Genomic DNA, 12,865 nt, shown 5'->3' with positions numbered 1-12,865 from the left:
TTCTCAACATTGGCTGAGGGAAATTTTAAAGAGACAACGCAGCAGACACATGTCCCGTGTTTAAAGCATGTCTTCATGTCTGCAATGACAGGCAATGACAGGTCTTTTATCACATCAAATGCAACGGCGTCTACAATAAGATGCTAAACATTCAACCCGGTATCAATTTCAAAGGTATAATTGCTATGGATATTATTACTATTATCATATATATTATAGTAATATCATATAATATAAAACGTAGGCCTAAGTGGCCACGTTCTTTTCCTTCTTGCCTGGTAATAAGTAAATGCGTTAGCCTCTCAATCTTTTACATGATGAGAAATGTCATAGTAAAATATTTGTAGAATATATAACATTATGTAAAAACGAGAAGATTAATGAAATTGAAGTTGATATTCTTATCCAAACATTGTTTTATTGTGTAGCAGGTATAAAGGACAAAGGACAACGGAAAACGGTGCAACAGGTTGGAAGAGAGATTCTCTACTTGCTTCAATGAAATGCCTCACTTTTCATGAATGCAGTGCGCCCCCTTGTGGTCGCTACGGATCTATGACACTACACGCAGAAAGAAATAAAACGTTTGAGAAGCAAATAAATTGCATTCAGCAGGCAAACAACATAGGAGTGAATATTGAATATCGTCGACTATAGGTGTAGCAAGAGCAACTGAAAGACGACTAAGAGATGTTGCAAAATACAAAACAAGAGAAAGATTATAAGTAACACAAATAAAATAGCCTATTTACAAAAATAGTGGAAGAAATATACAGACAAAAGGCTATATCGTCATCAAGATTAATTATCTCTAACGACTGTCTGCTAAAAAGCGGAAGATAAATACAGACAAAAGGCTATATCGTCATCAAGATTAATTATCTCTAACGACTGTCTGCTTCCTCTAAAGCCCGTTAATGCGTGTACCTTGGGAAGGCCCATGCTATGAAACAATGAGTTTGACACACACAATTCCTGTATACATAACTTATGAAACAATATTTGCCGTTTTTTAGGAAATAATAGTTGTGAGCTTTAGTGGTCGCTAATGAGCGATAGCGACCCCTAAGCCCAATAAAGGGTACCCTAACCGTAACTCAGAAATATATTTTTTCATGTTTTTATTCACGTTTATATTTGAACATTATATACTGTGCATAGTCCAGCCATGTCAGAAATTATACATAACATTATACATAACTTACAAACTTGAAATATTTGAAGCAATTAAAACAATTTGTTTGCTATGTATATGGAGCAAGAGCATAATATCGAGTGGACGAGAAATTCTTTCACAATGATAATCACTCTGACCTATGGTTGGAAAGGCCCTTTCAACCAATGCTGTTTTAATAAAATAGCTATTTTATAACTCGGAAATAGTATACTAATTATATACTGACTCACATATTTTTCAGTGCATGATTTGATTTCCTTGTTTTTGCATCTATTAACATATAACACAATCTCAAATCACATGAAGCCCAGTATAGATATCGACCAGAATTATACCAGTATTTAAAAGCTATTCAAATTGGACACATATTTGGTTTCTGTTAAATCACCCTTCACACATTTCCATGCATGTACGGGAGCACAATGTATATAACGACAATATAATTGTCGTTACATACCATTAATTACCGCCATATACATGGATTGGTATGCCTGTTTCACTTAACAGTACAGCACTTTACAGTGCTGTACCCTGTACAAGTATTCTCATTCGATGAACAAGATTAAAACCTATATTCAAACATTTTCAGAGAACAAACACATAACAGTGCCATTAATAAAAATAAATAACAGCCTAAACTGCACCCTATTTAAAGTTTATAACAAAGTTTACAATATTGCCTTTAAATTATGTTTCAACAAAAATAATACTGTATATTCTGAAAATATTATCGATGTCAATATCGAACATAAATTATCAAGACAAAATGAGTTGGTGGAAAATATATGAGTTGACTGAATGCTGACTGAGTATATCAACTATACATTTCATTTCCTCAAACAATCAAATCGGTCACATATAATCAACTGGAATTATATATTTATCAGATCAACGTCTTTAGGATTTGGAGTGTGTGTGGATTGGGTCTCTGGAAAGGGCCAACAAAAGACCTAGCATATTCAAGTATCAGGGGGTTCAAGCCATTTGTGCGGATGCAGTCTGGTCCACAACAATCTGATTTCTGGGTTCATCTCGGCCAAGCCCATTCACCGATTCTGATTGGATACTGCCACCAGCCTTCGGGGACTGCAATTGGCCAGGGAGCAGGACATCAACAGTAAACTGGATTCGTTTGGACTTAAGGAGGCTGTAAGTGTTGTCAAAGCGGAGTACATCTGTAAATAGACAAATAGATATGGCGTAAGCGGGAGTAAAATCAAAATATTGGATTCAAAACCACGAGCAGAACCTTGTTTTCTAAATACTGGATCTCGATAAAAGAGGGTTAGAAAAGCCACGTACGAAAAAGGTATGACATAGTTTAGCAGGTGCTCCAAAGCGTATTCTAATTATAATGTTGTGCTCTACTATGGATCAAATGTATCTGGAAGCACATTGTTAACCCTTTGAGTTGACATCGATGGATTGATGAAACCACCTTTAGTCCAAATACAGAGGCACACTTACAAACTCCCGGCTGCTGACAGGTGAGTGAGGCTTCCTCAGGCACTAAATGGGAGTTGTAGCGCTGGCTATGAACAACCTCTGTCATCTGTGATGCCTTCTGCCATTGTCCTTTATTGGACTTGAGGAACACCCCAAAGCCAATGTCAGCCCCCTCACTGGCAAACTGCCACCTATGACGAGATGGAAAATGCAGGTAAACATTATTGTTTACGTTTATTCATATTTTTCAACAATCCATAAACAAGCTCTTTCAAGTAAAGACAGTTGTATTTGTATAGTCCCTTATCATCGTTACACCCAGATTATATGACACCCCATAATATTGAAAAAAAGTGAGATAGCTGTACACATTCTCTGTGATTTTTGTTCTTCAATACAGTTCCATTGGTTTACAGAACCAATGTGATATGAACCAATATAATACGGGAGAGATCTGACCTGAGAATACAACCAGGAGCCAGTATCTCATACTCCATCTGCAGGGACGAGCCACGGTTCACCATCTCTGTCTGCTCATAGTTCAGCTGAACTTGGTCCCGAACATAGTAGGACTTGGGCACTGTGGCTACAAAGTGGAGCTGGGAACAGACCACACCCACCCACACACACACACACACACACAGAAATTGTAATTATAATAATTATAATTATCATGACAAATGTATATGATAATATCATCCATTATTATTAATATCATTATCTTTAAAGATATTCATGAGTTGCCTAAATAGTTTATCCAAAATAAATTTGCATGACTTACTTGTTTTGTCGCACATTTAGATTGGTCAGGATGAATAATGCAACATGATTTATCATATCTTGTCTTTGTTATTTAGCACATTATCACTCCAAGATATACGATTATAGAGCAACTTCCCCTTTTTAGCAATTCTATTTATATCATCCCAATCACACTGATGCTGGGAAGCCAAAATGCTATCCACAAGCGATTTACAAGTACATAATACTTCTTTAATCTAAAATAAACTAAAGAGATGACAGGTTTTTGAGCGTAAAGTCTCTTTAATCATACTATTGTTCACTTGCTTCTGTTCCCTAAACCAAGAAGATAAACGAGCTAGATGGATTTACACAGTTTTTGTCACATTTTGAAAAGCTAATTCAATTCTAATTCCAAAGTAATTTTCACTCATAAATCATGTTCATAGTCTTGTGGTCACAAACACTAACAAACTTGATATACCCTGAGAAAATGGTGAGAAAATATAAATAAAAGAATCTGCCTCCAACACACACACACGATGAGCCAATCACACGAGTGCAAAACACAGAGTGAAGCAATTGGCCAAAACAGAGTAACCTTATCTTGCTTAAAAAAACAGGTTTGTGTTCAGTAAATATGATTAAATAAGCAGAATAGCACCAAGGCTCTTAGTTACATTATTTTAAATTCACATTATCTTCACAAGAATAAATGAGGTGAGCTAAATTTTTCAATCATCAAATAGTGGGTTGTACTATCTGATAATTTGTCAAAGTTATGGTTTGTTCCTGAATCCTCGGACGGCAGCCTTCCGAGTTGCACTTTTGACGTAATTTCCGGTCTCGGAGCATTTATAGCGTTCCTGTTCTTCTTTGTGATTGTGTCTTGAAATAGGCTAGTCGTTTATTGTTAGCTACATTAGCCTCTTAGCAAACCAGCCCGAAATGCACAGCAAGACCATGCAATGCATAGATTGGTGACCAGAATAAAGTAGCAATGTAATCAAGTGTTGAGAGTGTCATCACTGCTGGGAGATCTTCGACTTTTGACTCGGAAGTCTGGCGTCCGAGGATTGAGGAACACACCATTACTCTAGACTTGGGAGTGGTTAGATTCAACAACTACACTATACAGAGCCTAGAGTTTGGACTATGGTGACCTCATGAAATAAACCTCTTCTACGGGTACACAAGCCCACATAAAAGGCAACAAAACATGATTCAAAATGACACAATGTATGCAAATACCTTAGCTTATACAGTACAATACAAAGCGATAGAAACTGTCAAATCCTTCCATTTGAAGTGTTAAAAAATAATAAACAAACAAAACAAAATGGACAAAAGGGGTTGGACAAAAAAGATCCTACACTACATTCTTCAAAAACATCCAGGACGGAAAAAAATCATTCCTTCTCTTCCTCATGTCTGTGCTGGGCCCAATTATTAATCTATAGAGAACAGTAACAGACTTCCAGTCAGTTTGCTAATCTAGAATACAGTCTGTGAGGGAGGAGCTACTCAAGCAGCTGTGGGGGAGGCTGTATCTTCTACAGGGACACACTGTGCATATGGTTCTCAAGCAGCAGATGCTATGACCATCCAATCTAAGCTGCTATGCAAAAAGGCAATTTACGGCTGCGCTAACCTCTTTGACAGTGTACTGATATAAGACGTTTTGGCGGTGTACTGCTGAGATAAGACTTTTCTACGTTTCGGACAATTAGAACCATCTGTGTGGAACTGATAAGAATGTCGTTGGTTTGAAATAGAAAGCTGAAAAACGAAATCTCATAGTAAAAACCTTTTCAGATGCATTTTATGGAAGCCAAGCTCTAAAATGCAACAGAACAACAGGACCAGTTTTGCATTGGGATGAACAGTTTCTCTGGTCAAGTTACACAAGTTAAAACAGTGACATGGCTTCACTTGTTTTCACATAGTTTTCCCCCTTGAATATGTCCATGTAGGGAATTGCCTTGTGACGTTTGTTAGAAGTTGTTAAAACGGATTGGTGGTTAGACTAGGCCTTCGTTTTAAACTCTCTCTGACCGTTTAGAAGGGTCTCTCTCCCTTTGTTCACTTGACCAGCAAAACTGAATCATGTTGATGTTGGCACTGCGGAAGAGCAACAACAGATCGGTTCTACGCTGTGTACCCCGAGACTCGAGGGATAACTCACCAGGGTCCGACAGCGCGGGTCTCCGTCGGGGTCTGTCAGCTTGCCCCCATAGATGGCGGGCAGGTCCTCGGGGGCTATGTACTGCTGTAATACCTCCTGCCAGTTGGCTGTGGAACAACATGCAGAGGGAGCGAGAATGAATGGGAGTAGAGTGGCAGGAAAGGCCTTATGACAGTTTGCCTTTGATACTGCATGACAGTTCCTCGTTGGCATGCTTTATACGATCAGATTGGAATTGATAGTTTCTACTGATGTCACACGCACATGCACACACACAACCACAATGTCAGTCAGTCAGGCCTCTGGTGCCTTGCTAGTAAATTGTATGTTTTGGTTAAGGGATTCTATTATTTAATACTACATCCAATCTTAAAATAAACACGTCGGTGTAAGAAACATTTCCTTCAGTTTATTTCGGAACTTTACCTTCGACCCCAGAAAACACATTGTCATTACAAGTAAGCATGGACATGGATCTTGAGTGCCGTGTGTTATATATATTGCATACTGACAGAAGCATGGAAAAAGCCTAAATTAGTCCTGAATTGCCTCTAGGTTCCATCTCAGTACTAAATGCTAGCTTGGTGGGAATCCCGCATTAAGTTCCCTAACCCAGCTATTGTTTAAAACCACGATGGCCACTAGGTGCATAAGGCCCATATTTCTGTGTTCTCTGCTACAGGTGGGAGCCATAAGAGATAGGAGAGGTCCATTAAGGACCAACAGGAGCAAACTGAACTGTCAATGTTAATTATGATGGATATTCCTACCCCCAAGAATGAAGATCTTCTGTTGCGTGTTCTCACATAGGAAGTGCTTGACGAGGTTGTAGGCTGCGGGGAAGAGCTTTGGGGCTGTGGACGAAGCAGAACATTGTCAAACTACTTTTAAGGAAAAGGCTCCCTTGTCAATGCATGGGTAGTTTCCTATCAGTTGTGTTCACTATAATGCTTTTTTATACTTACTTATTTATGCTACACCGAATTGTATTTCAGCATATAGTTCAAAAATGATTTAAGGCAAAACTACAAACTAACTTGTAGACAAACAAAAGCAAACATTTATAATTAAAACATCTCAATACATCATTGGTCAATAATGTGGTCATTTGCATTCTGTTTACGATGTGTTACATATCTTGCATAAAGATATATTCTGTTGTAGATCTTTTTGTATGTTTTCTTTTTGCATATATCTACATTTAAATCTCTTTAATCATTATTATTGTCCAGTACTTCTGCTATGACTTGCTACATTTCATGTCGGGGATTAATGAAGTTCTTCCAAGCAATCCAATGCTTGCAGAAATGGTAAGAGAGGGTCTACTGTTTGGACCAGATGGGAACGAAGACACTGTGTATACATATGTTTACTGCTCCATGCCTTTGTTTACTATCCACATCCAAAATGGTCAAAAAACAAACAAAAGCTGTACCTTTGATGACAAACAGCCTTTTCAGCCGCTCGGGGTAGTTTTCTTCAAACATCTGGAGGATCTTTAAATATAGAATATAAACAAGGCACGTATTGAAACCCTTTAACTCCTTCACTTTTCTTTCTGAAGTACTATCACCTGATATCTGGGATGTTTTAGCAGTGATTTAGTTCTGTACTGGGGGAGGGGGAACTACAATGTTTTCCTGTGTTATATTTCATGTTTTAATGACAAAAGGTCAATCGACGTGCGTTGTATGTTTTACTGCACCCACTTTATGATTGTATGTCCGTCTAATTGTCTCTTGTATGTTTAACTATGGCAATTGAGAGGCAGGACAATTTCATAATAAATCAGACAATAAAGGGATATCTTATCTTATCTTAATATGGGGTCATCCCAGGGCTTCATTTAGCAATGGAAAAAGATGTGAAAAGAACTAACGCTGTCAGCGTGGCTGATATTGTTTTGGTCTTGGGCAGACACAGTTATATTGACCTTTAATTATTTAGTATTTTATTATTACAATGTGTTACATATCTTGTAACACATCGTAATTATTATTTTCTATGATGTGGGAAGGTGTGTGTGTGTGTGTGTGTGTGTGTGTGTGTGTGTGTGTGTGTGTGTGTGTGTGTGTGTGTGTGTGTGTACCTCTGAAAATGTATCAATGGCAGGTTTCCATATGTGTTTCAGCCCCAAACCTTCAACATCAAAGACCATGGTGATCGATTCAATGTTCTTTCCCAGCTAGAAAAAAAACATAGGAATACACTGATCAAATGTCAAAGTAAAAAAACATAAAAGACAACAAAAAAACAGCCAGGCAAATAGCATTCCAAGATCTTAACTGTTGGTACATTTTGTGGAAGCCAAATGTGTGTTTGGGTAGTGTGTTCTGTCCTTTCTAAACACAAATGTGTTTAGGAATACAAACGCGTGTTCAGGTAGGTGTTTCAGATTGCTGATCCTCAAACCTGCACCATGTACATTTTCTGGTTAGCAGCCTCTTGTCTTGAGTCAGACAGCCGTCAGCTTTTCAGATGTCAAGCCAAGACCCCCGTGAGAAAACCAAGGCAAATTACGGAGCCTTCCATGGAATGTTATTTTAGTATCCGTGTTTAGATGTTGAGAAGCGTGTTCCACGTAAGTGACTCAGACATGACACGATTCTTCCGACTACCACTTAAGTCAGAAGCCTCACACGAGATACTGGTGTTGGTTTGATATATGGAAGTGCTATAACCCCAAAAAAAACGGGTTGACTGGTAACTGGAAGATGGCTTGTTCGATCCCCCGGCTCCTCATGGCTGAGTGTCGAGGTGTCCCTGAGCAAGGCACCTAACCCTAACTGCTCCCGAGGAGCTGGCCGTCGCATTGCATGGCTGACACCGCCATCGGTGTGTGAATGCGTGCATGAATGGGTTAATATTAGGCAAATTGCTTTGAGTGACCACTGGTTAGAAAAGCACTTTATAAATGCAGTCCATTTATTTACCATTAAAAGTGCTTTTCTCTTGCTGATACAGATTACTGAGATTATGACTCAAATCTGTACCCGCAATGCTATCGTGCAGTATACTATCTTGGTATGAGTGGTAAGGTACAGTCATAAAATGAAGATATCGACATATCGTCAGATAGCAAGGTAAGAGACTAGTTTCGGTTTACATTATGCTTACTATGATATGTGGAATAATGGGATAGCCTGCATGGACTATTTGAAATTGAGCCGCATATCGTGAAAGATACACCAATTTCCTGTCAAGGATGAATAATGTACTTGTCACTAAAAGAAAAAAGTAAAAGTTCCAACGTTTATCCCGATAATTGATTTAATCTTATCTCATATCCCTATCTGCCACCTATACTACTTCTGAGGACCTGAAGCGTGGCATCACTTTCTATGTTGATATGCGTCTGCCGTTTACCCTCTGGGATTGCAGGTCACATTCCTTCTGCAGAATCTCGCAATCTCTGATCTTGGACTTGATGAAGTCTTGCTTGGCCGCAGACAGGAAGAGACCTTTTGGATCCATCGGGCCAATGATGTCGTACCAGACAGGGCTGCCCTCCCGGTCGTAACCACACATCGCTCCAGAGAGATACTTCTCCAACACCTGCCCGTGGTAGAAATACAACAGGTATCAACTACAGATTATTTTATTTAGATATATATATATTTTTTATTGTTAATAATAAATGCCAGAATAATAAATGCATATATTTTAATGTATTAGCATTTATTTATTTTTAATCACAGTAAAAACATGGAGTTTTATCTTACAAAAACAACATCACTTCCTAGATGCCGCTGGCTGAATCAACAGTCATAAAGCAAGGTGCAATTGCAGCTACAAGTGTCTCAGAAGGTCTTGAATAATTTACCTCTGGAGGCCTCCATTCAGTTATGATTTTATCAACATACAATTGTTTTCGGAAGTCCATGTGCTGTCGAGGGAAGCAGAAGTGGGTTAGCATCAGCAGATAAATCCTAATATAAATCAAATCCCCATATCATGATACCATATCATATTACACAGCTTCCTTTTTCTGACCACTTGTGTTCCTTTACTCCACCGTGCAGACAGCCCTATCTCCCTGCATGTGTCTACACAAGCCCTCTCTGTTCCACACGTACAACTTTGTCAGACAGCTAGCATAAACAATGGTGCAAATAATAAATGTTATTGTCACAGAATGTCATCCCACCATGACCACTGTTCATTGGGTTTTTCCTATAAACCTCTCCTCTTTGTTTACCTCAGAACCAGAGCTGAATGTACTTCTCTCTGTATACAGATATAACAAATAATCCTGGGTCCAGGGCATCTTATTCCCATCTTTATAAATCCTTTGAATTTCTCAACAATGTGTCATATCAATCCATTACAGGCACCCATCAGATAGAATGGGGAGAGGATGTTGCATGCAAAAAATAATTAAGGATATTTTCTGTGTCTGGCTTCAAGTATGGATTCAAAAATATATCGGGGGCATTTGTGGCCATTTGTTGAAACAATTACATTTTTTACTAAAACGTCTCAAATGTTTTCATGTGTATGAAAACAACTCAACATTAGGTTTTTAGTCTTTGATTCACCCCGATTTTTCGCAAATGTAAGTAAAATACATTAAATCGAACCGCAAACATGGAACAAAGAATAAGTAGGTTCACAGCAGGCTGTGCTGGGCTCCCAGTAGCATAGGGTGTCGTGTGTTGATTAGCTTACAAGATTATTGAAGCTAATTCTGGTGGTATCAGCATACAGAGGATCATCTCCATCATTAACTAAATACACAAACTATTTATGTATGCTGCTATGTAGGTCTATGCAATGTTGAGAACACAACGGATTTAATATTGGATGAAATATTGTTTTTAATTTTGTTGACAATATTATTTTTGATGTTATTCTTGTGCAAAGGTTACAAGCAGACAGATTTTTAGATTTTATATAAATATTTTAATATTTATCAAATCAATAAATTAATACAAAATAACTAAAGCCTTCAAGCAAGACTTATAACTGCGATATTGACATGTAAGCTTTAAGCAACATTGTGTTTAATTCTGTTTTAGTTTTTTCCCTAACTCATAATAAACAATCCTAGTAATAGGAAAAAGGTTTATCTCACTAGCTGTTTCTCTTCTAAATTTCAATTTATAGAATAAGAACATTGTGCGGGATATGCTTATAGCTGCAATACTACATTCTCTTGACGACATTTTTGAAACAGGAACTTTCAAAAATAATTTGCATTTTGAAAGACAGCATTAGCCAACCTAGCCCACAGAGAAAGATTCACACGCGCGAACACAGACACAGACACAGACAGACAGACAGACAGACAGACAGACAGACAGACAGACAGACAGACAGACAGACAGACAGACAGACAGACAGACAGACAGACAGACAGACAGACAGACAGACAGACAGACAGTTTTTGAGGGGTTTACCTTTCGTAGCATTGCTTCAGACTTCTGAAGATTAAAGTTTCGGGCTAAGAAGGAAGAGAAAAAAAGAGGAAGGACAACAGAAAAATTGATTTGGACAGTTGAATGTGTTTCTTCTCAAGATTTCTTCCTTGCTGATTAAGGGAGGTTTTTCTTGCCCTTGTAGGGGCCAGTGTCAGGGGGATGTCATCAATATTTGGCCTGTTAAGCCCTTTGAGACTGTACAATTGAATTGAATGAAATCGCGCATCCTCATAACTTCACAAATTACTCGTCCATGGTAAGTTTGTAGCCCTAGTCTGTTTAAGTGTCTATTTTGGATACAAAAGGAAACCTATCTTCTCCTTATAGACCCCGCCTCCGAAACCCAAAAGTGAAGAAGTGTGCTTGTTCACAGGTCAAATTGGACCTCATTCGCCTCTGCAGTCACATACTTGTATTTTGATGTGCTCATGTGCAAGGGATAGGGATTTCTTTCCTCAATTAAAAAAAAAGAAGAAACTATTCACTTATTTAGTCAAGTATATAATGCATTATATTTGTTTTGGGTGCTTTACTAAAAGTCTTGTTTGCCAGTCAAAACACAATCAAATGTAAAATGAATTTACAGAAAGCTTGTGCTAATTCTCTCTCTGTGTGTGTGTGTGTGTGTGTGTGTGTGTGTGTGTGTGTGTGTGTGTGTGTGTGTGTGTGTGTGTGTGTGTGTGTGTGTGTGTGTGTGTGTGTGTGTGTGTGTGTGTTGGATTTGAGTTGGTTCAGTCTGTAGAAATTTTCACTTTTAATCAGATTAAACATGGATTAGGCTGACGCACAAGGTGGGTCACCAAGCCAGCCTGGTTAGCGAGCCTTTACATGTCAAGATTTCTATTGCCATTGTTAGTGCCCTGGTTTAAACATGTGTGTGAGTTGGCCAGTCATGGCTTGTTGAACCGATCCCTGCATAGCCATTAACTGTGTGGAGTGCAATGAGCGTGATGCAACAGGTGAACCATTGGTTTATTTTACCTCTTAGCCATCGCAACAGGAAGTGATCACTCTGTGCAGGCAGTTGAGGAAGAAGGTCACTGACCTGCTCTCGAAACTGTACCATTGAGGCAAAGAGATAGAAAGAAAGAGGCAAAGAGAATAAGAGAGAAAATGATACATTTGAGAGTGGCAGAGAGTTTGAGTTGAACACAACCGAGGTGTGACAATAATATAAATATTGTGTGAGAGACTTTCTATTTAAATCATGCTCTCGGTCTTCTAAAACATACATAATAATTATCCTGAAAGAATATTCATGCAGACTGGATAATGCCCTGCATAGCAATTTAATATCATCTACTGAAAGGGCGATGTATGTGGGTAATGTCAGAGGAAAGGACAGCGTTTCACATCCTAATAATATAGTTAATGTTATCCAAACTACGCACCACATAAACATTTGCCGTACCACATTCTAAATGCTTCTTAAGAAACGCTTAAATCCTATAACAGCACAAGACACACACGAATAATAAAGCATGCTTGGATAACGCTATGTAAATGGGTGCAATTACAATCAACAACACTTACACACATTACATTAAATTACTAATTCGCCTAAACTCACCTGTTCCAGGGCGCTGGCCTGTTTAGGACTTAGGTTCCCAACCACCCCACTCATAGTGCCTTTCGTAAAATACAGCTATCCGAAGGAGACTTTAATCCAAAATGGTAAGGCGTTTCGCAGTTCTGCAGCCCGATATGCGACCTGCTCATCGGGTTACTGCCTGATACGACGATGCTGTCTGATGCTACTTCGGCGCCGGCGCTCATCCCGACTCCGGAGCGCGGCACTGGGAACGCCCCGAGAGGCGGGCTGGGCTGCTTATCGAAAAAAAGTGACTGGATTAATTTAGATACAGAGATGCAAATGCAGTGGATCCTGAATTGAAG

The 12,865-nt window shown here is 38.7% G+C and overlaps 1 protein-coding gene across 2 annotated transcripts; it reads right to left on the bottom strand.

The window, feature by feature from the left end:
- Positions 1–1,097: 1,097 nt before the first annotated feature.
- sec14l8 (SEC14-like lipid binding 8) lies at positions 1,098–12,749 on the bottom strand. Of its 2 annotated transcripts, none has more exons than XM_030359697.1 (12): positions 12,540–12,749; positions 11,951–12,026; positions 10,949–10,992; positions 9,373–9,435; positions 8,916–9,104; positions 7,639–7,734; positions 6,985–7,045; positions 6,320–6,403; positions 5,550–5,656; positions 3,083–3,243; positions 2,645–2,814; positions 1,098–2,352 (listed from the first exon to the last, which is right to left on the bottom strand). In XM_030359697.1, the coding sequence occupies exons 1-12, from the start codon at positions 12,591–12,593 to the stop codon at positions 2,153–2,155; spliced, it is 1,305 nt and encodes a 434-aa protein (XP_030215557.1). In that variant the 5' UTR covers positions 12,594–12,749; the 3' UTR covers positions 1,098–2,152. The 2 variants fall into 2 exon arrangements, with proteins under 2 accessions (XP_030215557.1, XP_030215558.1); XM_030359698.1 differs by having other exon boundaries at positions 3,083–3,222.
- Positions 12,750–12,865: the final 116 nt, after the last annotated feature.

This window comes from Gadus morhua, chromosome 6 (assembly GCF_902167405.1).
Source record: "Gadus morhua chromosome 6, gadMor3.0, whole genome shotgun sequence".
Classification (NCBI taxonomy): Eukaryota; Metazoa; Chordata; class Actinopteri; order Gadiformes; family Gadidae; genus Gadus; species Gadus morhua.
Note: the sequence above shows the minus strand (reverse complement) of the source record. Positions and strands in the feature narration are given on the sequence as shown.

What these genes read in the sequence shown, in the direction of transcription:
- sec14l8 (XM_030359697.1), bottom strand. Translation starts at nt 12,593, where the DNA reads ATGAGTGGGGTGGTTGGGAACCTAAGTCCTAAACAGGCCAGCGCCCTG. An exon ending in AGGCCAGCGCCCTGGAACAG is followed by an intron (nt 12,027 to 12,539) that starts GTGAGTTTAGGC and finishes TCAATGGTACAG; the next exon opens with TTTCGAGAGCAGGTCAGTGA. An exon ending in ACCCGCGCTGTCGGACCCTG is followed by an intron (nt 3,244 to 5,549) that starts GTGAGTTATCCC and finishes GTGTGTGTGTGG; the next exon opens with GTGGGTGTGGTCTGTTCCCA.